The 26,650-nt window shown below is 40.2% G+C and overlaps 2 protein-coding genes across 3 annotated transcripts in view; both read right to left on the bottom strand.

The window, feature by feature from the left end:
- GGACT (gamma-glutamylamine cyclotransferase) overlaps positions 1–10,332 on the bottom strand; it is a 28,050-nt gene extending 17,718 nt beyond the window's left edge. The window contains exon 1 of one of the 2 annotated variants that reach the window (XM_058821860.1): positions 10,262–10,332. The gene's annotated coding sequence lies outside the window, so the exon portion shown is untranslated. Of the gene's footprint in view, positions 1–8,544; positions 8,670–10,261 lie in introns of those variants that run through there. The other variant, XM_058821868.1, reaches the window with a different exon arrangement.
- A 2,552-nt stretch (positions 10,333–12,884) lies between these two features.
- The window catches only part of TMTC4 (transmembrane O-mannosyltransferase targeting cadherins 4), a 56,006-nt gene continuing 42,240 nt past the window's right edge, over positions 12,885–26,650 (bottom strand). Inside the window, exons 13-18 of the mRNA XM_058824978.1 lie at positions 26,495–26,602; positions 26,229–26,370; positions 25,444–25,558; positions 24,843–24,955; positions 18,162–18,231; positions 12,885–17,643 (exon numbers count right to left, since the gene is read on the bottom strand). Of these exons, the coding sequence (XP_058680961.1) occupies positions 17,492–17,643; positions 18,162–18,231; positions 24,843–24,955; positions 25,444–25,558; positions 26,229–26,370; positions 26,495–26,602 (700 nt within the window). The 3' untranslated portion in view covers positions 12,885–17,491. The remainder of the gene's footprint in view (positions 17,644–18,161; positions 18,232–24,842; positions 24,956–25,443; positions 25,559–26,228; positions 26,371–26,494; positions 26,603–26,650) is intronic.

The raw sequence follows: 26,650 nt of genomic DNA on the forward strand, positions 1-26,650 counted from the left end.
AGACAATCTCTTATTCCTCCTTTTAAAGTAAACATAAAAGGCAGTTTGAATCATATGCTAGACATGGAAAGGAACACTGGACTCATGAAGACTGCAAGAGACCAATTCTGAGGTTCAGTCAGTACATTCCTGATACCTCAAGGAGAGGTTTCTAGTATAGATTCCACTCCCTGCCTCTTTATAGATGGTACATTCTACAATTACTTGATTTTTGAAATTTACTTTCCCAAACAGTAATAACCCTGAAAAGCAGATGAAATGTTGGATTCCCAACCCTTCTTACTCCATGCAGTGCCTCCTAAATACACTCAGAGATATAATCCTGAGGTGCTACACTGAGTGCTTTCTGACCCCATGAATCTTGCATTGCTTTCTGCACTGTGATCTAGCTTCAAAAGGCCAAACAAGACCAAATGGGACATGGGTTAGAGCCCTTGGGACAAAGGGCATGAATCTAATTTTTCTACTTCCGAGGAGATCACAGAATCATAGAATATGCTGAGTTGGAAGGTGCTGCCAAGGATCCTTGTGTAGAACTCCTGGCCCTGCACAGGACACCCCAACAATCACACCATGTGCCTGAGAGCTTTGCCCAAATGTCCAAATGCCTCTTGAACTCAGACAGGCCAAAGACAGAGCAGTGCCAGCCCAGCAGTACATCTATGGCTGATAAAAGCACCTAAAGAAGGCAAAGTGCATGAACAACCTAAGCCTCTGACACCACTGCCTCAAGAACAGATGCACAGCTCCCCAGTACCATGCCCACTCTGAAACTTCTGCTCCCCAGGTACAAAGCTACACACACTTGTGCCTTGAGGCTTCCTGGTTTACTTACTATACATAAAGGCCACTATAAATCTGAGTCCACAAAATAATCTTTCTGGTTGTATCTATTTTTCATCTCAAAAACTGTTTTTAGTTCACAGATATGACAGATCTTGATCCCAAGCAGTTCTGAAATAACTGCTATTTAATAAATATTAAAAAATATAACTTATATTTTGTTTATAGGCATATAGTTTTTATTTGTTCTATTGATAGCATGCTGGTGAGATACATCACTTTGATATGGTACCATTAAAAATCTATACCCTCACACAGTTTTCCTCTAAGCTGCTGATGTGTCAACTGTAGATAAGAGACACTGCTATTTTTCTAGATATACAATAAACAATCTTACACACACATTTGTTTATCCATTGCATATGTGATTCACAGGTAAACTACAGCACACACATATGAGTGTAATCCACAGCAGTGTCACAGGTTTCATCAAAAACAACAATGTAAGCTAGTACACATTTCTTAGACTGCTAAGTGATTGTATCATGGTAGCTCAGAAAACATGCTACAAAAGCTGCATCTGCAGCAGCTTTGCCCACAAGACAGAAATAATGAGAGTTGGGATCCAACCAGAGCTGTCTAAGTAAACACTAAATTGTGTGTGCTGTTAGTACTGCAGAGTGTTCACACATCACAAAAGGAGAAGATTACTGGGGAGTTTATTCCCATTAAGAGACAAAAATCATCAAGCTTAAAAGAGACTGTTTCACTGTCACTGAAATTATTTCCTAACACTCTTCCCCAATTAAACTCCCAAAGGATCACTAGTACGTGAAGTGAAAACTCAGCTGATAATGTAGTTGTGTGCTGATGGTTTAATGGGCTGGCACAGAGAACCACAGAGGGGTAGGGCAGATGTCAAATAAATAATCCATCCCATATAGAATCTCAAAAATAAGCCAAATAGATTAAGTTTTGACATATCTAACATCAAACCAAACTACCTGATGTGGCAGGAGGGACAGAAAGACAAATTATCCTAAAGGCAATGTCATCTGTTCCTTCCTTCTAGTATCATCTACCAGCTCTTGTGTCTGCTGCATCACCCTCCAGACTCTGCTCAAAATCTGGTTGCAGCAACACTGATGGTCAATCTCAAAATCTCCCCAAAAAAGTGCCCCTAAAACCAATCAAAATGTTTGACAAACCTAGAACTGAAAGGTCAATAATGGACTCGATAATTTTCTCAGTCTGTCATAAGACTGAGAACACAAAGTTATTATATCAAAAGAATACACTTAACAAAATTCAAAACTGAACTGGATCTGCATGTCAATGAATAAACACATCCTGCATTCACAATAAGACTGCTATGATAATAAACCTCTGCTAAAGACAGCTAAAATACAGAGCCTGATCTGAGTTTCCACCTAAACCAATACCAAAACAGAAGTTACAGGTTAAGACATACAGACTACAATATTACAAATTAAAGAGATTATTTTGTTATACAGAAATTATGAAGAAAATTTTTAAGTTCCTCCTGTACAAAATTAAAGATACTTGATGGCCTCCATTAATATAGTAAACTGTCACTAAGCATACTTAATTAAAAGATATAATAACTACTAGCAGTAAAAGAACAGACTAGATGAACAGATGGATCCAGATATATTTTGACCTAAATTTCTTGGTATTTTGACAAGATAAATAAAGGTAAATATAAACAAGAAGAGGAGGGAGAGGAATAACCAGCAGTCAGTATATCTCAGTAAGAAGTCTCATAGTAGAAAGATGGAAAAACCACTATCAAATCCTTTTCTTTCTCTGCTCATCTGCTTTTCTTCTCAAAGATGTTTTGTTTCTGTTAAGCAGGCTGAGGCTTCCTGTAACCACTTACATATTCACTTTACTGAGACATTAATTATGCCTGGAACCCAAATAATGAAGTAAGGCCCACTACCTTAGGACAGTTGAATCAAAAGAAAAAATTCATTAACCTGTAATATTATTTAAATCTCTTAAAGGCTGATTTTCTTTTATGCTCACTCTCTCTTGAATCTGACCCCTACCAGAGTTAATAGTTAAGAGAGCTGTTTCTATCTACAGAGTCCACAGAAGGCAGAGATTCTTCTTTCTGAGCCCTTCATATCACCTTCCCTTTGGGCACTCTCCCCAGCCAGACAGCTCCCAAGTACGTAACTTTGTGTTACTTATCATGTTTGAAATGAGCTTCAGAAAGCTTCAGTAAGATTTGGCCTGTGGCTGGATTCATATCCTGAAAGTTTTCATAGCAGGTATATTTGAACTACATCACAGCAAGGACTGCAGCCTTGGAGCAGGCTGGTGGTTTGATGTGTGAAATGTCTATGTGCATGGTAAGCATCCTGCTGGGATTTACTCCCTATGTAATTTTCAGCTAAGGCAAAATCAAGCCTGGGGCTCCACTCCATAAACTGTGTTGAAGCACTCCTCTCCATTCATATAGTTTCTCAGTTATTGGTACACTTTAGTAACACAGTGTAGGGTCAGTGCAATCTCATCAAAATTAAATTTAGTTGTTCTCCGATGCCTACATCCCATCCTAACACTTACCAAGCATGATCTCTGCACCTCACAAGCAGCACCAGATTTCTGAAGCACTGCTCCACAGTACATGAAGCCACACTCCATATGTGTGCTGTACTCCATCTCCTCTCAGTGAAAACGTTCTGGAACACTGAGCTCACACTCCTACTTATTCCACAGAAAATCTAAGTTTTGAAGGCTTCACTAAAAACTGCCTCAAAGAAGATCAACAGCAATTGATATACACTCAAACATATCTGGAAGATAACATTCATTCCAAGATTATGTTTTCTACACAGTAATTTTTAGTTATCTTTTCCCCTCCATTTTCTAGCCTCTGTAGGCTTATCCCTTCCTCTTCAGAGTTCTTATTTTGCCAGAAATAAGTTTGGGCTTAAGATGTTCTTCAAGCCACAGCTTCCCTTGAGCAGCACCTGTGCAGGTATGCAATCAGGGGAATAAAGAAATTAGTACCTATTATCCTCCTTCTATTCCTGTCAATAAATCCACAACCATCACATCTCAGCTGACAATCATGGCAAGTATATTTTTTTTCATCCCCACCAAACTACTATTGCTGAAAACTCTTTTCTTCAGTTGTCCTCAGTTCTTCTATTCACACATGCTGGTGAGTTTCTCTCTCAACTAGTCCTATCTTCTGATCTCTGAGATAAAAAATTGGAATCTACTAATTTTCTCTTAAATTTGTTACTATGGGTGCTTATGTTATTAAGTTCCTTCTCTAGACTCCTAACATTTCCCCTTTTTTTCCATGAGCTTTTCACAAAACCCATGAAGGAATTTCCAGTTTTCCTCAAGTTAAAACACTAACAAGAACCATTGTAGAATAATGTCCTTGCAGTCCAGGTGAGGTGGGTTGGCTAAATCCCCCCAATGACTACATATTCCAGCACTCATTCCAAATATTGTCATCGTACAATTTTTATTAAAAAGAGGAAAAGACATAAAAACAGAGGCCAAAAGAATGTCATCACAAAAGGGAGGCAAGAGTTAGGCAGGAGGACTAGGTCTACCTGTCATTCAGAACCACTGCAAACACCATTCCTTCAACAGAAAACCAGAACAAGACCCTTATTTCTCACTCACTACTTACAGTCTCACTTCCAAGACCATTTTTCTCAGCAATGTTTTGAAGAAAATTGGTTTGTTTCTATTTTTCTTCAAGCTTTCAGTACTATCGTATATGCAGACTGGGCCTCTCCTGATGGAAAATTATCTAACTTGTTACCTTTGATTTCTAGAGAAATCCACACATTCTGAGATCCAACCAAGAATAAAACTTTACAGAACTTGCAGTGCACAGAATCCACAGGCAATTAAAATGACATACTGATTTCAGTGGTAAAATTCAGTGTCCACACCTTAGCCTAGTTTAATGTGTAAATTAAACAACAAACACTTGGGCTCAATTAAATGGACTCAGAAAGAACACTATTAATAGCCTTCAATGAACCAGAGGGTAGCATTCACCTTGATTTCATTTCCTACAGTTCAGAATCTAGGCTGGTCACTCAGGCTTCACCATTTGGAGTAGAGAGATGTGAGGTGCATCTCTTGTCAACAACTACAAACGAAACTTAGCATTTCAAATGCAAGTCTGTTATCTTGGGAAGTAGACTAAGGGGGGCAGTGCTGAGGTACACACTCATGATTCTTATCAGTACCACGTGTCAGCAGAAACAATAAAACTTTAATTATTGAAAGTCCTGCACACAAACCAGCCTGCCCACCAGAAGGCAAAATGTACTAACTTGACATATTTCACAAGATGCACAGACAACATTTAGTACCTGAGATGCAAAGGTGGCAGCAGAGGTACAGGATGAAATCCAGGCTATCACAGAATGAGTCAAGTTGGAAGGGTGGGTTACAGGTCTCACCTCCCTGCTCAAGCAGGCTTATCCTAGGGCACTTTTACAGGATTACAACCAGATGGCTTTTGGGTATCCACAGTGAGGGAGACTCAACAACCTCTCTGGTCAATCTGTTCCAGTGCTTGGTCACCTGCACAGTAATGAAATTCATCCTTACGTTTAGGTGGAACTTCCTGTGCACCAGTCTCTGCCCATTGCTCAGCACCACTGAGCAGAACCTGGCTCCATCCTTTTGGCACTCTCCCTTCAATACTTACAGACACTGATGAGGTCCTCTCTTCTAGATGTCCCTTCTCCAGGCTAAACAGGCCCAGATACGGAGAGATACAAAAGAGAAACTATACAAGATTTGAGTCTAGATCAGGTGTAAAAGAGGTATTTTGGAGAAGAGAGAAGTGTTTTATACTAACATTCCAAAACACTACTGAAACTATGTATATTTTTTACCAGGAAGTAACATAATGCCAACAAACATTCCTAACACTTCTGGAATACCAAGTAAACAGCAAGACTTCTAGACACATGATGAGAAATGACTATCTGTATCTGCTTCCTCACTAAAAGGTGGGCTACAACCCTGACTGCTGCTGGAGCCAAGACTCAGCCAGAAGTGCAAAACAGCAGTCAAGATGATACTGTTTGGGATCGATGTTCCTTCTGATATTTCAATGTTTACCTTACATATCCTTGTCTTAGAACTCATGAATACACCTTGCTGAACAAAGCAAGCAGCCAAGGCAGCAAGCACCCTGCACTGTATTAATGGGAACACAACCAGCAGATTATGGGGAGTGACAATCTCCCTTTATGTGACACTCACTAGACCACACCTACAATACTGCACCCACTTTGGGGCCCAAAACAAGAAAAAATATGGACAAACTGCAGTGCATTCAGATAGTCATGGGCAAGAGTACTTGCCTTGTGAAAAGCAGCTCAGGAACAGCCTTTTCAACTTGAGAAGAGATGGCTTTCAACTGACCTAATAGCAGTCTTCCCATACCTGTGGTTATCCAGGAAACACAGCTAGGGTCCTTACAGCAGTGCAGGACAGAGTTGAAAAGCAGTAGGTATAAACCAAAATAAGAGAGGCACCAACTTGATGCAAGGAAAAGGGTTTTCATGATACAGACAAAAATTGAAGCAAGCTGCCCAGAGGTGTTGTGTAGTCTCTATCCCTATAGGTTTTTAAGACATGTTGGATAAAACAATGAGCAACCTGGTCTGGCCACACGAACAACCTTGCATTGAGTAAGGAGGCTGGATGAGTGACTCCCTATGTCCCTTCCAACCTGAATTTTGCTGTGATAAAAGTTGTGGGCTGCATCAGGCTACACAAAATGAGGGGAGAGAAAGAAGATACAGAGAGTTACAGTTACTCTGATATTATTTGATAGCACAATTTTTCAAATTGCAGCAGTATTCTAATACAGCTACTCTCACACAACTGAAGCTCGGCACAGGTGGGGTGATCTCCCTTGCACTTAGTAGGAACCCACAGCACTGGAAAAAAAGCAGTGCTTGAGGGAAAGGATGAGACAAAGCAATTCTACACAACCAATAACTTCTGTCAGAATGTCAGCAATACAATACTGGTAACTCTGGCTGTTAGTAAAGGTCATGAGCAATTACAGTCAAAACAGTGCAGAGAGAGGTGGTTATGTAGGTAATTTCAAAGGAAAAGAGGTGTCTTGTAAGACAGAGAAATCAGGAGTGACAGTGATATCGAATATGTTTTCTCAAGATGTTAAGAGCAAATAGCTGACACACTTACAGAAATCACAGTGGCCAAAAATCTTAATGTAAAGGCCATTCTTCAACAACACCATAATAGTAAATCAATAGGACACGATATTATCCTGTTACAGCCCATCCTTCTTTAACATTAATTGGAAGTGGAGAAAAGAGAGCTGTATCTGACATGGTCCATAAAATGTAATTAAACCTTTGCAGTGAAAAAGAGCAGAAAATTCTGGATAGCTATGGATTCTGGGTTAAGAACAGTGATTTACTACTGTCTGAACAGTTCAATTTCTAAAGAAAAAAGGTATTAAACATCCTCTTTGGAGGGACAGAATGAAAAGGGGTGTTCCATTTGCTAACTCAATGACACGAGTGGGTCCATCCATTTCCCCTGTCTCTTGGTCAATTATCTATGTAATACTTACCCTTTCTGTCAGAATACTGCAAAAAATCTATGGAAGATGAGAAAATAAAAGGTAGCATCAGTTCATATAGAAAATGTGTTCTATTATAGCACATGCTCTCTGCTTAAGCAATTCACGTCATTTAAAATGTCATTCAAGTTTCACATTAAATTCTACTTATATCAAAAGCGTTATGAAAATGATTTGACCAGGTTCGAGTTCAAAGAACTTTTAGAGTGTGAGAAACAAACAAGAAGACTTTAATAGGAATAGAAAAGTGCATTGCTCCAAAAATGAAATTACAAAAACTACAGTGAAACCCAGTGTCTTTTTTTTCTACCAACAGTATCTATTAATAGTATTCATTACAGAAAAATTAAATTACAGAAAAATAATTTGGCTAATCCATTAGAGAGCAAAAGCATACCAGAGCTAGCAGCAGAAGGCAAATGCCACAACGTACCCCTGGAATTTACTCTCTTATTTCACTCCATGACACCCCCATGACTATACCTTTGTGCCTGTACTTACACTTGCACATTCACAATGTAGACCTGGCAGTCACATAACCTCATTTCCCTGAAGTTCCCCAAGAACAAACACAGCCATATAAACAAGAGAAGCACAACTGGCAAAATCTGGGGTTACATGAGCAGTCAGATGAAAGTAATTTTCAAGAGGAAACTTCCTTTAAAACAGACAGTTGGGTTACTATTGGGAGTTACAAGAATGCAGAGACAGACCTGGAGGAATGTTGGCTGGATGGCACCTGTGAAGGTCACCCAGCCCAGCCTCCCACTCAGAGCAGGGCTAAAGCCAGTGCTAGATGACACTTTCCAAGGGAAGAGAATGAGCTCAGCAGAACAGTGGGTGGCAGAAACAGCAGGATATCTGCTGCAAACCAGGCCTTGCTTGTGCCCTCTACTCTCTGGAGGCACCTAGATTTCCATGTCAAACATCAGCCAAGGAATGCATGAACTGACATGGGAAACCTTTCTAAAGGATAAAAAGGAGACGCTGCAGTAGATAAAGCACTCCAAGCAATATTTCTATGCTGAATGATAGGAGAAAATGAGCAACAGAAAACTCTAATCACACATTTAAAGTCACCAAAAAGAAAAGCTGTAAGGAGTGGATGACATGACACATACCAACAACATGACACTCTTTCTTCCATGATGGAGCAAAGCTGTGTTCAGTATTCCAGTGGTCTCAAAACAAACTCATGGACAAGCTCAAAGAAACTTGCTTGCAAAGCTGATGGCAGAAAACCACACTAATTGGGAAAGTGAGGAGCAAACAGGCTGCAAGAACCCAAGGAAAATTAAGTGTGATCCACATATCAAGTAGTTACTATTTGTCAGCAGTCGGGTGCAGGTTCAAAAACATTAGCAATGCATGGAAAGGCCATTTTTTTGTTTTGTTTAACATTTAACCTCTTTGAAAATTCAGGTTTTGAGACAGAGAGTAAAAGAGACATCAGTTCTGTGTAGCATTTATTTAGTCATGGCAGGAGAAGGCTGTTCTACACTTAGGTAAGAGGACATATTAGTGTTCATATGACTTTGGCAGCTATGACAGAGTGAGGGCAGGAGATGAGTGCCACTTAAATATACTGTAGAGACAGTCTAAGTTTTTAAGACTTCTCTCAAGAGGAGGAGAGAAGAATGATGAAAATTTGCCCATGTTTTGTTCAGAGATGTGAAATTTAAGGCCTCTCTTAATGGCCTTTGTCACACAATGAACAACTTTAATTGCCAAGGAATTGCTTTTCCAGGTTGACCGCCCACTTAAGCTGGAGAGTATATAAAACAAGTTCATTCCTTACAGAGTTCTAAGGGAAACAACTTGGTCATGGAAATATTTACAGTTGTGCCACTGTATGTTTAGCTCTATAGAAGTTGCTACCTTGATATTTTCAAAGCATAGCAAAAATTACAGAAGCAGCAAATTAAAAAATACCTGAAGCAAAAAATGAGGAAGTTAATTGTCTGGAATTAACACAGATATAACTAAATGAACCTTAACCCAAACCCAAAAAGACTTTGTAACTCTATAATGGAAAAAGACACAGAACAGGTGGGGGAAGGAAAGTATAGCAAAATGAAGCCGAGGTGAATATATAAAAAAAATTTACTTCCTCCCCAACATTCTGGTCCAAGCAATGCAGGCAAAAAAATAAGTGTTCCGAAATGTTATCTTGTAAGGATATACAGTCATGTAATGGTTTGGGTTGGAAGGGGCCTCAAACCATCTAATTTCAAGCCCCACTGTGGGCAGGGGCACCTTCTGCTAAACTCTGCATCTGTGGTACCTGAACTCTTTCCTTTCTCTTTTCCCTCTAGTTTAGGTATTGGCTCCTCAAACACACATCACTAACCCACTACAAGGGCAAAGGCACGTTACTAAAAGGAGTATTTGGATCATAACGAACACTTCTGTTTGGAGAATGCCCCCGACCACCTCGGCCGGTCCAGCGCCTGGGACAGCTCTCCCTGCACCCAGCTGTGTCACCGACGGGCCGCCCTCGCACACCGAGGCGCTGCTGCTGTGCCCTTGTCCGGCCGGGAGCCCCGAGCCGCCCGCCGCGCCGGGCCGGGCCGGCTCCCACGTGGCTTCCGGAGCGCGGCCCGGGCCGCAGGGCGCTCCCGGCAGGGCTGTCCCCGGCAGGGCTTTCCCCACAGGGCGCTCCTCGGCAGGGCGCTCCCCGCAGTGCCGCCCCGCCGGGAGAGCCCCTGCCCGCCACCGGCCCTCCCGCAGCCCGTGCCGCCACCTCCGCTTCCCCGCGGCATCACGTGTGGCGAGGGCGGACCGGCCCCGGCCCAGCCGCCCCGCCCCGCTCTGCCCGCCGCTCCTCGGGACACTCACTCGCCAGCGCTGCCGCTGCTTCTACGGGTCCAGTCCCGCCTGCGGCCTCCGCGTTCTGCCCGTCCCGGGGCGCCTCTCCGGGGAATAGGCGACGGGGCGGAGCGGGGCGTGGGGCGGTGCCTGCTCACGCTCCCTCCTCTGCGGACGGGGCAGCGCGGAGAGCCCGGGCGCGGGGCCGGGGGTGAGCCGGGGTTGCTGGCCAGAGCCGCCGGCCGGAGCCGGCCCCGGCTGCCAGAGGCAGGGATCGTGCTTGGCGGGAGCGCGGCCAGGGCGGCCAGGCGGGCTCGGGGCCGCGAGAGCCGGACAGCCCGCGGCCGCTGCCAAAGCGGGAGGAGCGCCCGGCACTCCGGGAAGGGCCGCTCCCGAGGCCGGGGCCTCGCCTGCTGGAGGCCGTAATAAACATGCGTGAAGCAGTGCAACGTTTGGCAGCCAAACTGGCCTTTGGAGAACCTTTAAAAACCCCCCCTTTTTTTATAAACGTTGTTGACTACTCTGTAGAAAGGGATTTTGGCTGCAGGCACAGATTGGTCTTGAGCCTGCTGAGGCAGGAGTTTTAAACTTTGAGGCTGCTAAGTGCTTTTCTGCTGACCCCCTTTGCAGGCAGCTTCTAGTTCCCAGCCAGATTCCCTTAAGCTGGCTCGGTAGGGATCTGTTTGCTCTCTAGTAAAGCCTGTGCAGGTTCCACACAGTAAATCACTTTAAAGTAAATGCATTGATAGGAGGAATAAGTGAGATACCCTTTCTACTGGTGCTGTAGGAGGGGCCCTGGGTCTCCTGGTTGACGGGAAGTTGAGTGTGAGTCAGCAGTGCCCTGGCAGCCAGGAGGGCCAAGCGTGTTCTGGGGGGCACCAGGCACAGCAGCACCAGTGGGATTGTCCTGCTCTGCTCTGCACTGGGGTGGTCTCAACTTGAATATTCTGTGCAATTTTGGGTGCCACAAGATAAGGAAGATACTTAATTATTAGAGTGTCCAAAGGAAGATTTCGAAGATGGTGAGCAGTCTGGAGGAGAAGCCATATGAGGACCAGTCTGTTCAGCCTGGAGGAGTCTGAGGGGAGACCTCATTGCAGTCTACAATTTCCTCATGAGGGGAAACAGAGGGGCAGACACTGATCTCTCGTGACCAGTGACAGAATTCAAGGGAATCAGAAAAAAGGTTTCTTCACCTAAGGATGGTTGAGCTCTAGAACAGGGTTCCCAGAGAAGTGGTCACAGAGAAGTGTCAGGCATCAGCCTGACAAAGTTCAAGAAGCGTTTTGGACAACACTCCTGGGCACACAGTGTGACTCTTGCCTGCAGGGCCTGTGCATGCAGGGCCAGGAGTTGGGCTTGGATGATCCCTATGGGTCCCTTCCAACACAGGATATGATTCTCTCTGGAGCATACAAGTACCATTCTGTAGCTTGGTTACTGAGACAGCAGATGATATTTTGGTGTCAGTTCTTCCTCCTTGACCAGTTACTAAGTGGAAGCCAGGTTGTGTCTCTTATAACTATTCACTTTTTTACCCAATTACCAGTCAATAACTCTATTCCACCTATAACACTAGGTAGGATTGTTGCAAAACGACATATGTAAATATGTATGTGTAAATATATATAAACATTTTCTTAAGAAAGGATGTTCTTTGATATTTGCTCTTTGTATGCTTTTAAGCCTAATCAACAAGCAGGGATATTCAATCTGTGAGCAAATAACAGCTAACAAGCAAGCTCTAGGTGATGTCTAGGTGTTAGAAAAACAAATTACTTGGTAGAATTGCCTTATTAGGATTTAAGGCTTGAAATGCTTCAATGATCTCAGACCTAGGGGAAGGTTAATAAAGCTTGGGAAGAAGGATATACCACTGATAGTGGACACAATGTGGAATTTACAGGCCACAAAGACATCTGGCAGAACTCCCAAGATAAAATAGGAACTAATAAACCCAACCCAGTGATTGTGCTGCAATCAGCTCTGACTGGGTAAATTATAATTCCATCAGGGGGAGATTGTGACCACCAGCTCACAGACCACAGACTCCAAAGAAGAGAAAGACTGACCATAGGACTAATTAGCATGAGAAGCAAGAGAATCATTAACCAAAAAAAGAATACCAGTTAATAAGAAAACTATGTAACTTGTAGCCAATGAACACTAATTCATTTGTTTGCTACATTCTATAAATAGTAAAAAGTTACTGATAATTAGTGTGTGTAATTTGTGCAATACCACCAATTGTGCAACTCTGAAATAAATAATCAATGTCTCTCTTAAGTGTGTCATTATTGGCTTGTTGCACACTGGGTAAAAAATCCGATTTTGGCAGAGAAGGTTGCTCAGCATTTGAGGCAGTAGCTCCTGCTTTCTATATGTTATCATTTTAGAGACTGAATTAATTAGTTAGGTATTCCATTGCTTTCTTCAGGTGCTGCTTTTTGTTTGTTTGTTTAGGCACACACAGTGCAACATTCAACATCAATAGACTCGTGCTGAATCAAGATTTTGAACCGTTACTCTAAGAGGAAGAATGTCTTCCTGTATGTTCCAGTCCTAGTCTGCCAGGCCCATTAGGTTTTCTTCCTAGCTTGTAGCAGAACCCTGAATCAAAAACTTACTACAAAAATAAACACCATTGTCACAATTAAAATCTATGCAAAAAAAAGATAGCAAAATGCAGATTTATTTCATGGCTTCATTACAAATGTATTTACTTCCTGCTCAGCTGAAAATAAATTGGAACATACCACTGGCAATTTAAATGATTAATACTACATTAAAAAAGTTCATCTCAGAAATCACAAGCTACCAGTTCCAGTACCTGTAGGGATTTTTCCTAACAAAAATACTTATTTTAAAAAAGCCCTGACCCATTTGACATGTATCATCACTGACACACACTGAACACCCATGCCACAACACGGCAGTGCAACTTTCTAACACCAAGTAATCAGTCCTCCAATGCTCAGTATCCATGCATCTGTGCATATCCTCTTCCTTGGCGAGATATACAGTCCTTTTCCTTTAAAGCAGAGTTCAAGTTGCTGTGTTTATAACATTACACCTATGTACAACCACTTCACGTTATTGTGGAGCCCAGCACAGCCTGAAGTGTCCTTTACCTGTGGCACCTGCTGCTTAAGGTGTTCCACGACACAAATTTGGCTCCCTCAGCTTTTATGTCACAGAAATCCAGCCATGTGATTTTGCTGGGAGCCACTTTTGCTCCCAGCAAAATTTAATCTTTTTGAGTGAAACGTGCCCTCATTAACACACATTTGGTAGAGGCACCCCAAGAGCTGTGGAAAGGGAGCACTATTCAGTGAAAGGGCCAAGCTGAGAAGCACATGGGAATCTACATGTAATGACAGGTAGGTGAATGTACCAATACTCATGTGAAACATGGGACACAGGCAGGAACCAGCAAATAAATATCAAAATATATCAAAACAAAAAACCGTACCATATTGAAACACACAATGCTATCACATTTAGCATTCTAATACCTACAGCTTGAAATAGCAACTGGAACTTAAGGGAAAAAATACAAATCTCACTGTTGCAAATGTACAGTTGCTTTAGAATGCTTTTTAAAGTAGGAGTGAAGGACACCCAAACTGAATTCAATAAGAAGCTGTTACTGTTCATTACAAAAACATAAACAAGCTAGCAATGCATCAAACTTAATGTGAATGTTCTGTTTTCATACACAGGGATTTGTTGTTCAGTGCTTTATCAGTCATTTATTTTAAATTCATCCAGGTTAATTTGTTTTCTCCCATTCCCTCATCCAGCTACCCTCTCAAGGCAAGTACCTGCCAGTTTGCTTCAATGCCAGTCTTTTAACATTCTTGGCCTCAATAATGTATAAAAATGCTAGAGGGACCAGATTACTTCATGTGTGTGGCACCAGATTACTTCAACTGAAAGCAGCAGTGAGATTTTTCTTCATGTATATGAGCTGATCACCTTAGTTACCCTTTGAAGTTAGTGAAGACAGATATCTCCTTCAAGTATGACTTCTCCCATCCTAAAGATGTTGTTTTTTTTTTTTTCCCAGTGACTAAACAGAGAAACTAGATTGAATAGCTCAGATACAGTTATCTGAAATATGAAGGAAAAGTTTCCCAGTGAATAGGCCAAATATTTTTAACGAACCATTCAAAAGTATTATAGATTTTTATTTCTTAGTGCCCATAAACACACACACAACCCACATCGCTAAAGTTTAAATACTATGAAATTAAATAACAAGAAACTTCATGTACATGTCATTGGTCTAGACACAACAGAGACATACAATTAGGGAACTTCACTGAAATTTTTGGTGAAAAGAGACTAATATCCATAGCAGTCATTGTGATTATTTTCCTGACTCCAGTCTGTGCATTAAATCATTCTGTTTCTCTTCTCAGAACTGTATTTGAACAAGTAATCATTCTCAAAAAAAAAAAAAAAAAAAAAGAAGAAGAAAAAAGGCTTTGTAATTTCCCTAGAGAATCAAACAGGCCAACTGATAAGGAAACTTTAATCTTCTGGAATTAGCAATGGGAAAAAAAATCCAGCATGCTGGAAAGATAGGCAATATGTGTAACTACAGTTATGTACAAGCCGACTTTTTTCTTCACCTTTTTCTCTTTGAAGTTTAGTGTTCTGCACTGTTCCAGGAGTCAGTTATGAGGTATGAAAAACCAATAAAAAGGTTAACATTATAACCATTTTAATAAAAGCCACTGCACTGTTTGCACTTTCAAAATATTTCTGAAAATAAAGTAAAAAAATATTTAGTATTCTTAAAAGTCTTAAGGAAGATTTTATTACAAAAGCAGTCATCTTTGTGGCTTCTTTTGAACTCAATTCTGCCTCAACATTAAACTCAGACATATGGGTATGCTTCGTATTACCATCATACAAGTAATCACATTGAATTTCTATAGCAGTAAATATTATATAAAACAAAAAAATATATATACAGGTAGCCAGAAAGCTAATCAAGAAAAAATGATGTTGTCTGTACTGAAAAGTAAAGACCATTTTCAAATACTAACAAAAAAATCAATTTGTTTGTTGGTCTTTTCTGTCTAAGACTTTGTATAGAAGGACTTCCACAGAGGAATTTCTACAACTTTGGTTTATAATGACCTAGAAAAAATTCATACATAATATTGATCTAGTGGATGTCTTTAAAGCTGATATGGAAAGCAACAGGGAAAACTACACATATGGATTTTATGATGAGAATAATAATTTAAACTCAGGATGCCATATTCCAAATATACAGAAAAGACCTGATTATAGTAAACATATTTATCTTCTGCTATAAATTAGCTCATCCAGCCAGATCCCTACTCTTTAATTCCTCATGACTGAAGAAGCTATGTGTTCTATCTGATGAATAATAGGCTATGTATGGAAAGCCTTAAGAACATGCTGCTTGTACTGAAGGGTGTATCTATTTCAGCACCTTTCAGATACAAAAGTTGGTACTAAGCTAGGCTGGTCCTTAGCCATACTGGTGCAGTGTTCTGCTTGCCAGATTACTTATCAAAGAGCATGCTATTCAGAAACAAATTTCTGAAAACTTTGTCCAGAAACCAGAAGAAATGGAAATAATTGCCACGGCTTTGTACCCTATGTTACCCACTGAGAAACAGGTTATATTTGTAGGAGAGGACCTCACATGCATGCCTGTGGCACCGCAACTAAAACAAACCAGTATGTAGCCATGTTCATTTGTTCCAAGCCAACTGGTGGACAGCACCACACTGCCACAGCCTTGCTGGCTAGATCTACAGTTAGTGTGGCAAAAATAATACACTAAAGTACCTGCATGACTTGTAGTACCTGAGCTAGCTTTGATCATACTGTGCTGATCAATTTCTCCCAGGGAACATAGATGGCAAGAATAAAGGAACATGGAGAGACAGGTTAAGTTCCCCAGCTTTCATATCCAATAGCAAACTTTCAATCTTAAACAAATAAACAAAACTAAACATCTCAAAAAAACCCAAAGAAACTGGAAAAACCAACCATCAGCAAATAAACAGACTTGCTACTACTTCCTGAAGCAGGAATGTAAATATATAATACATGACAAACAACTCTGGACAGCCAGAGTTCAAATGTGTATTAAAGCATAGCCCCTTTTGAGAGGTAATGTGGTATCAACATAAATCACCTCTGAATCATCCCACCTTGATGTGCTCAGTTTATGCATTAACAGCTATGCTTATTTATCTGTCCCTTCAGCAAACACACGAGCCATGGGAGACAAAGGTGAAGCCAGGTTCTTTCAGGTAACAGATCAACAGCCAAGGTCAGGTCTTCTGCACAGTTACTGCTCCACAGAAATTCTCTCTTTATTCCCCAGCAATATAGGAGCTGAAAGGTGTAATGTCCTTAACCAGAAAGCACTGAATTGCCTGAGAACACAGCAATTAGGTCCTACAGACACTATACTGTATTTAAACCACTGACCTGGCACAGGAGCTAAAGCAATTCTGACTTGTTGTCCGTGTTGTCTGTGGTAGATGAGGCTGCCTGCAAGAACAGAAACCCTACCTGACTCCTCTGTTGTCTCACCTTCTTTTCATTAGCTGCTTGTTATAATCTTCATCTTACAGTATTTTCTACACTCAGGCATACTTGAGCAGTACACTGGCTGACAGACATTTATGGTCAAATCCTTGCCCTTATTTACTCCTGTACAAATCTGACACTTCACAGGCTGGAGAGAGAAATGAGCATAAGGGCTTAACTCAAATTATATGAGTAGACTGATGTGCTGGAGAGAATTCATTCTTCCACTGTCTCTGCAGGACTGGCACTGGAAGGCAGTAATAAAACTGAAGTGGACAGATATTTTTCATACTTGAAAAGATCAGGATTTAAACAGGAAATTGCACTTTTAAGTATCACTTTCAGAAATAAAACTGCCTCCTGCTATTCATCCTGCTACTAAAAAGTCAGATGAAGATATCAAATTACATGTGTATGCTGTGAAATTCCATCTCCATTGCTTTCATATACCTATAAAAATGTTCTAATGGACTTTAAAAGCAGTTCAAGTAAAAATAAAATGATCCCTCAAGCTGAAATGTTAGGATCTGTAGGAGGGCAAAACTGGACATTCAAGTGTGCGGTGCTGGTGGTGTTGTTTTTGAGAAATGATGACTGAAGCCTGTACATGGTCAGAAGTGCCCATGTAACAGCAGTTGTAAACAGCACGCACGGGCAACCTGAAAAGGAGCATCAGGCACCGCCTTTCTTTTGCAACTGCTCCAGTTTTCTCCTTAGGAGGCTGTAGTTTTCCTTGGTTCCTGGTGCCATGGGATCAAGCTTCAGAGAGACTTCATAGTGCTTCTTGGCCAAGTCAAGGTTTCCCCAGCGGTGATAAAGCACAGCTGGAACATCAATGGGGAATTTCATTAGCAATATTGTTGAATAACGGACAATCTTGCCAATCACTTGGAGAACAACACTGAGGTATTTGTTTCCAGTGAGGGTCTGTCACTGGCTGGTGGCACAGTAGTTGCTTGTTCTGTTGCCAAATGCAGGAGCAAAGCCTGTGAGCAGAACTGGCATGGGAATGATGAAGGAATGAATTACAATGGAGCCATAAATGGCAGCTCTTATCTGGTGAGCTCATTGTGGGTTACAAGCATAGCATAAATGAACCAATGTGCAGACACTAAAGTGCAGCTACCTCTGGGCTGGATTTTGCAGCCCTCTTGATCTGTCATATCATGTGACAGCTTTTCTGGCTTTAGTGCCCTGTTCTTCTGGCTGGCAGTTTTTCTAGAAAGTAAAATAGAAATCTGCCCACCAGGAAGAAGGCGCAAAAGATTGCTTTTTCTTTTTAAACACAATGAATATGAAGCAAATAAACAATACAGCTGATAAGATTTAGAAAGGCTCTTACCCAAATTACCATGATAACTGGCAGCATTTGGATTGGCTTTAATTGCCTTGAGGAACAAAGCTTCAGATTCCTGAATAATTTAAAATAACAAGTCATCAGGAAAGTCCATGGTCATATATATAAAACAATGCCAAATTTACCCACCACTGTAATTACAAACCCTCCAAAACTATGTCCTATCTATATACCACCATATAAATATCCTGAGCCTGCCTTATCCTGTAGCTCAGGAGGTTACAGCCCTCTGAAACCAGTAATAATGCTGCAAATAAGTGTCATGTTTTCACAGGCTGCTGTTAATTTAGCAGAAATTTATTAAGCACTTGTGAACTTTGCTTTTTACCTAAAGTACCTTTTTAAAAATAGTTATAGCATTTTCAAACATTACCTGCTGAAGTTTTCCCTGCTTATGTGATCAAATTAAGGAAATGTAATTTGGTATCTAAAGAAACTGCTTATAGACACTTTTCCTTTTACAATAGTTTTAGCATTAAAAACAGGAGTATTCCAGTAAATCCCTTTCAAACAGATGTGTGGTTCCCCATGAAGAGTAGCTGAATACCTTTTACTTAAAAAAGCAAAAAAATGCCAAATCATATCATGCCATGTAACATCCTTCACATTTTCCTCACCAGTTATCTTCTCTGTATTACTGCTTGCAATGTGTTCTCTTAAGACTTTTGATATCTGAGTACCTCTTAGAAAACCTCAGGTCCCTCACCTAATATTCAGAAAATAATTTACCGCTAAATTTATTCTCTAATTAAAACAATTCTATTTTTCCAAACTAGCAGCTAATATTGCTACTTTTTTCCCCAGAGCATATTTCCTGCAGAACTTTAAAAACTCACATCCCCTCCCCAATCCAAATGGAGCATATTTACTCACTAACATGCAAGTTTAGATACTTGAGAGCAAATTTTACATAGATTTCTATGCTGCGCTGTGCTCTAGGGAAAGTTGCTCATTCAGTTTCAATGCAAATGACCTGAAGATAAAATTACCTCAATGTGGTAGGCTTCCATGTGAATGCACATACTTGCTGTCTGAGGTATGTGAGAACAGTAACATGGAGAAAAGTCCTTTCCTTTGTGCTAAGCTTTCACTGCTTAAAATAAATCACAGGCTTTACTGAAAAAGAAAGCCTGTCAGCCAGATTTTTGGTTCCACCATCTTCTCATGTCAAGCATGAAATAACTCTCTGTGAGGGTCCCTTCAGGGGAAAAGAAATCTCTGATGTCAAGATTGAGTCACTCTGCTCTGAGTGACTTAAGAGCCTCCCCATATGTCCAAATTCAAACCCAAACTAAAAGCATTGCTGAGCACAGCTGAGGCTGCCATTCTCAAGCCAGGAGAGACTCATGCAGAAAGTGCCTTCATCTCCACAGGTCAAGGAAATTACAAACCCCAGGTCCTCTGAGCTAGTCCAGTGGAGGGCTATGAAGATGATGAGGGGACTGGAACATCTTTTATGAGGAAAAGCAGAAGAAGCTGGGCCTGCTCAGCCTCAAGAAGAGATGACTGAGAGGAGACCTCATCAGTGTCTAAGTATCTGAGAGTGCCATAAGGATGGATCCAGGCTCTTCTCATTCATGCCATGAAACAGCACAAGAGGCAATGAGCAGCAATGATGCACAGAAAGTTCCATCTGAATGTGAGGAAGAACTTTTCTGTTCAGGTGACAGACCACTGGAACAGATTGACCAGAAGTTGTGCAGTGTCTTTCCCTGGAGATATTCAAAACTTGCTTGGATGCAATTCTGTGCAGCCTGCTCTAGGTGAACCTGCTCTAGCAGGGGTTTGGATGAGACAATCTCCAGACATCCCTTCCAACCCCAACTATTCTGTGATTCTGATTTTGTTTCAGGACAAGGAATATTTGGAGAGGAGTTAACAAGGGGAACCAGATGTCTGCAAATTTACCTCCATAGTGCAAGTTTTAGCATTGCTCTCCTATGGCATGAGCAGTTGCTCCAGCATTCTCATATCCAGACTATTTTGAAACCCGTATTGTTTAGTGATTTCATTCATATTTTGGATGGTGGGACTGAATGCAGTTTCAAAACTTTACAGATAGCACCTTAGAGGAGGGAGTAATAAATACATTGGAAGGGAGAACAGCTATTTTGAGGGACCTGGGCAGGGCAGAGAAACAGACTAGCAGGAATCACAGAAGGGTTGAGGCTGGAATGGACCTCTGGTGGCCATGTGACTTTGGTAAGTATTGCATTTGCGGGGTGCCCAGACAAAGGAGGGAATGATGAATCTGACTCCATGTTCTTAGAAGGCTAATGTATTACTTTATGATACTATATTATATTAAAGAATGCTATACTTAACTATACTAAAGAATACAAGCAGGATACTTACAGAAGGCTAAAAAGATAATAATGAAGTTCGTGACTCTCTCTCCAGAGCCTGACATAGTTTGACCCTGATTGGCCAATAAGTCAAAACAATTCACATGAAACCAATGGAACAACCACCTGTTGGTAAACAATCTCCAAACACATTCCACATGTGAGCACAACACAGGAGAAGCAAATGAGATAAGAATTTGTTTTCCTTTTTCTCTGAGGCTTCTCAGCTTCCTAGGAGAAAATCCTGGGCGAAGGGATTTTTCAGAAAATATGAATGCTACAGATAAGCACTTCTGAGACCACACCTGGAGTATGTGTTCAGGCTGGGGGTCTCCATTACAAGAAAGACACAGACATACTCCAGTGAGTCTTGCAGAAAGCCACCAAAATGGTACAGAGCTGGAGCACAAGATGTGCAAAGACCAACTGAGAGGACTGGATCTTTTCAGCCTTCGGGAGAGAAGATGAAGGTGCTGCCTACAAGTACCTGATGAGATAATACAGAGAGGATGGAAACAGACTCTTCTCACATGTCTGTGAGATAGGGTGAGAGATAATGGATGCAAACTGGCATACAAGAAATTCCAATTAAAGGAAACATCTTTTTTTTTTAAATTTATTATAAAGTTGGTCAAGCATTGAAAAATGCTGTCCAGAGAGGTTACAGAATTTCTATTGACAGAGATATTCAGGATTCAACTGGAACTGGCACTGGTTTGGATTAGGGGTTAGACTAGATGACCCTTAGATGTCATTTCCAAGCAGAATTATTCCATGATTTCCGTATTTCTCAGTAACCTGAGAAACATACTGAGACTCAAAAATTTGGCAAGTGGTGCAAGATAACCTCCTCTTTTCATACAACTCTCAAATCCTAAATATCAACAGTGGATTGGCACTTGAAAGCATGCAGTAATTTCAAGTCCCATAAAGTTGTGCTTTTTCCTACTCCAAATTTTGTGGTCTAGTAAATCTCCTTTTTCCTCACTGGGCAGGTTAACAACAATTAATGAAAGATCTACTGAACACTTATGCCTAAAAGTTGCCACTTGCACAGAGGAGGAGCACCTAATGTAGAGACTTGCATCTGTTCACTGCTGAAGGACAGTGGGACAACACGTGCAATGTGCTTCCAGATAATTTAATGAGATAGATATTCAAGAGCTGGCTGCCATTACCATACATCTTCAACTCCATGCTGAGAATATTTTTATCACCACTGCTTCGCTCAGCAGCTAGTAGAAGCATAGTGGTTGTTTAAAGGCTATTTAAGGTGCATCATATTCATATTACTGTGGATATATGGAGTAAATGTACATTCCAGTACATCAGTGGTATTTCAAATTGCTGCATCTTGCCAAATCTTCAAGTGTTGCCAAGAAACTTGCAGCTTGCATATAGCAAAGGCTTGGGGTAAGCACACCGCATTCCATCTGCTGCCAAGGCCACAAAAATGTAGTCTGGCTTTATTTCAAATACAAAAAATGCTGAATGGTTTCAATTTATTGCACTTTTTACAGAAAAAGCATAGATGTATATGTAACAAAAATACAGCACACATCTTTTTCAACTAAAGATAGCTTGGTTCTTCATCAATTGAGATAAGAACAAGCACTCAAAGGAGAATCAAACTTGGTATAACAGATGTTAATTAAAAAACCCAAACAAAACCACAGAAACAGCTCATCCTTTATGTGCTTTTCTCTCTGGAACAATAAATCATTCATCATTAGATACAAACACAAAATAAAGGGTTATTTTTTTATTTTTTGTGACATAGGAAACCTATCTTCTGCTGAAAATCGAAGTATATTTGAAACTGAAGGAGAATGTTGTGTGCTTATTGGAAGGAAATCTCTCACAAAATAATAAAAACTTTTTTGACTCAATGTCTTTTAAAGTAAGAGATAACAAAAAACCCCAGAACAAATCTTGCTGTGCGACAACAGAGCCAACATAGTAGCAACTTTTATACTGACACATAACGAGTAACCTAATAAATTAAATGCCTGAGGTCATACAACACATCAGACACAGCCAGGCAGCACTCTGAAAATTACCTCCATCACCTTGACAGTCTCCATCCCCTGTTCCTCCCCTCCAATTCTACTCAATAAAAATCCTTGAAGAGCCATCCATTTCTCTGTTTTTATGTGGTGAGGGGGTGGACAAGAAATCTGAATTTTTCATGCTTTTTTTCGGTCTGTAAGCATTCTCCCATTACAAACAAATCTCTATCTCTTCTTTCCAGGCAATGCCAATACAGCTGCTAAGATCATAACCTTTGTGAGTCCTCTTTCCAATTCCCTTAATTTGTTCTCCCTGTTATAACCCATCACTTTTTAGTGACTACTTAAGCTCTGCACAAAACTCCATATTGAACTGTTAAAACACTCACTGGTGCCCTGCTTTTTTTTCTGGGCTCCACTATTCCTTTTGCTTTTTTCAGAATGTGGACTTAAAAGCTGCACTTTCCCCTACTCTTACTTCTACATTGTCTCCAACAAGTTCTCCTGCAGCATAATAACATTTCAAGGCTGGCAATCAAATCAAACCACTATCTTCTTTTTTATTTTTTAAATCCAGTAAGACAGTCTTGTCTCTCCTACACCTGGAAAAGATTTCTAGCTTGTTTTCAACTTATTTTTTCAACTTTATTTCATTATAAATGCTCTGTATTCTGCCATGCTACATATTCTCCCTGATGAATGACTATCAAATCCTCTATTCTTCCACAGGCCTGACTCACCAAAATAATTCTAGCAATTACCTCCTCCATAATCTCATACCTTATGTGTTCTGGATGTTAATTTGTATCCTTCTGGAACTTTGTTAAACCAACCTAAAATATGTGTTTTATAACAGTCTCAGGTGGAGAGAGAAAAGATTTAGAGTGTCCAGGAAAATAACCTAGCCAGTCTAGAAGAACAGTAACTGGGTGTCTAACAGCATCACTAGCACAAACAAAAGCCAGTGCTGGTTGTCACAGGCGCTGGCCTCACACGTGAACGGGTCAGGACTCCACAGCTGATCAATACTGTAGAAATATAAGTGGTCACAGTAACTACTGGACAGATGTATCTATTTTGAGAATCATGGACTTATTAAAGTTGGAAAAGACCTTTAAGATCATGAGGTCTCACTGTAAACCCCGCACCACCAGCATGTTCACCATTAAGCCATGTCCTCAATGCCATATCCATACATTTTTTGAACACTTCCAGGGATGGTGACTCCACCATTTCCCTGGGCAATCTGGCCCAATGTTTTACAATCCCTTTTGTGAAAAAAATTTCTTAATATCTAATCTAAACCTTTCCTGGTGCAACTTAGGCCATTTTCTCCTGATAAGTTTCATATTATAGAATCTTCTTACTTTGTATATACATGAGGGTGTTCCTGCAGTGCTGTTAACATTATCACTATCAAAAAGACATCAAACCCCTTAAAAGCCTAAAAAAACCTTAAAAAGGTTCAGTAAACGATGTTTTTCAAAGGTACAACAAGGACTTGATTATTAATTTTTCCCTATCACATACATAAATCACTGATTATAGAGTCAGTTTAAACAACTAACTATATTAAATGTGTGTGATTTATTCTCTGTCATATAAGCTTATAATCTGATACAATTCCCTTTGGGAAACAAGTCATCCTCATCAGTTTCATTACATTTACTACTTGCAAATAAAGGTAGCTAATGCTGAGGTACCGCTCCCAGGCTGGTCCAGTGCATCCAAGAGAAAGTTCAATACATTAAGCAATGCATGTACTTTGTCTCATAGCATTCTGAGATCACCCAGGTATCCCATCCTCAGTCTGGGATTAATAAACTCATATTACTACATTTTAGATCGTGTCTGAGGCAAAAAGGCCAGAATTCTTATCTCTCTCTCTCTCTCTCTCTCTATATATATATATATGTATTCACAGAATATATAGCAAAAGCAGAAGAACTAGCTTGTCCCATCTAATTTGAGCTCCTGAAATGAGGTCTCTAATTCAATGCAGGCTCTCTCCCTCTGAAGCAACACAAGACCCTAACTGCCCTCTAGTGTGCTGAAGAGCCTATTTCTCTCCACTGACATAGTGTAGGGCAGCAACACTTGTAACCTAGGCATCTAAAATAAGGAGGAATAAGCTCAAGACAGAATCACACACCAATACTGTGGTAGAGAAGGGCACTGAAATGTTTTAAACAGATTCTCTAGTCATGGTCCACAATGATCTCCTAAAAAAAATGTAGGTGGAGTTTAATTAAGGAAAAAATCCCAGTGAATCCAACCCAAAGCCCTAGAGTCAAAAAGCTCTAGTTACCTACCTTATATTTTTGTGATTTCCCCAGTACATTGGCCAAGGAAAACATAAGGGAATGATCATTAGGTATTAATTCCAGGGCTTCTCTTCCAACTGCTTCTGCTTGAGCTAGATTGCCTGGCAGCCCAGGTAGCAGAAAAAGAGAAAGCATGTTTTTAACACAGCCTTATTAGTTCATGCTGCAAGCACACATCTTTTACAAATAGCTGACTGCTTAATTTCTTAGAGAAAACCAGGTATCACACACACACAAATGTAAAATCCTGTAGCTGTAGACTAAGGCAAAAGAATATCTTCATTTTGTTTTCAATAGATAACACCTTCAGAAGAACAAGAAAGCAGAGATTAAAAAGTTCTGGAATTTAATCTACAATACAAACATGCTTGCACAATGATGGCATTTTAAGTAAGTATCAGAAATTCAATTTATGGGCTGGATTTCAAGTGATGCTTTAAAATTACAGAGTCAGAAGGCATTCTTATATTATTAGAAGGGGTCTGGGTAGCCAAAGAAGAGGTAGAGATCTTTTTAGATAAAAACAGATAAAGGTTTCAGTTTTTCTAGACACTGAATTATTCATTAAAACATTCAAAAAGACCTTTACCTGTGTTATCAAGCAATATTATCATATTGTTCCAGGCCAAACTGTGCTCTGGTTTCAGGACTGTAGCATTCCTCCATGCATTCAATGCATCTATATGGCGATTCAAATCTGCATACTAAAACAAAAGAAAAATCCAGTAATTCTGCTTCTACTTGCTCTACTTTCCTATCATTCACTAAAGACACTAAAAAGTTGTTGATGACTTGTCCTTTCTAGTAGGATTTCTTTTTATAGACAAAAATAAACATAAAAGGAATAATCTTGTAGTATGGAAGATAAGAATGCTATATACTAATTTTCCTTTTCTTGCCTCTGCAAGTGAGGCTTGTCTTCAAATATGCATGTACCAATAGAATAAGGAGAAGAAACAGCATATAATTTAGAAATCTACACAAGAGATTTAGTAAATATTTAATGTACATATTTTCAAAAATCTAATCTGAATTTTTCAGTTCTACTAGCTAACAATATACTAAGGAATGCAAAACATTGGGAAATTATTAATAATACCTTTTGGAAAAAAATAAATTAAATCTGTATTTTTGTTGCTACTTCTTTGTATGATAAAGTAGGATTACCAAATGTTGTATGGAAGGAAGTATTTTAGGAAAGCAATAGGAAAAGCTACTAAAAGTATGAAATCACCCTAAAATGCAACATAAGCAAACTGGGATAACTATCAGCTTTTAACACTACAGCAGAATTAAATAAATCTTTCTATATATACACACACAGAAAGACACACAGATTCCAGTCATAGCTATCATTTATTCAAAAGCACTTACCAACCGCCCTAGATTGTAGTAACAATCTGGATATTTTTTTCTGTGTTTAATTGCTGTCCAGTAGCTTTGCTCTGCCTCTTCAAACCTCCTTAAACTGTTCTGCACTATTCCTAGATTCATCCATGCAGCAGCAAAATCAGGTCTGGGCAAATTGGGGAAAAAAACCACCGAGAGAGAGGACAATTAAGCATTTGAAACACAAGATCCTATTGTATCATTTTGGCTCAGTTGGTGCAAAACACTGCTTAGCATTGGTCTAAACATACTGTATTTGTACAGCTAAGGACAGCAACTCCTCTGCTTCATGGAGCTCATTTCTTTCTTTCAGAATATTTCCAAGGTTGTTCATGGCATGCACATATTTTGGATTCAACCTAAAATGTAAAATTTAAGAGATTATTATTATGTATGGACATGTATTA

The sequence above is a fragment of the Ammospiza caudacuta genome, chromosome 2 (genome assembly GCF_027887145.1).
Source record: "Ammospiza caudacuta isolate bAmmCau1 chromosome 2, bAmmCau1.pri, whole genome shotgun sequence".
NCBI lineage: Eukaryota > Metazoa > Chordata > Aves > Passeriformes > Passerellidae > Ammospiza > Ammospiza caudacuta.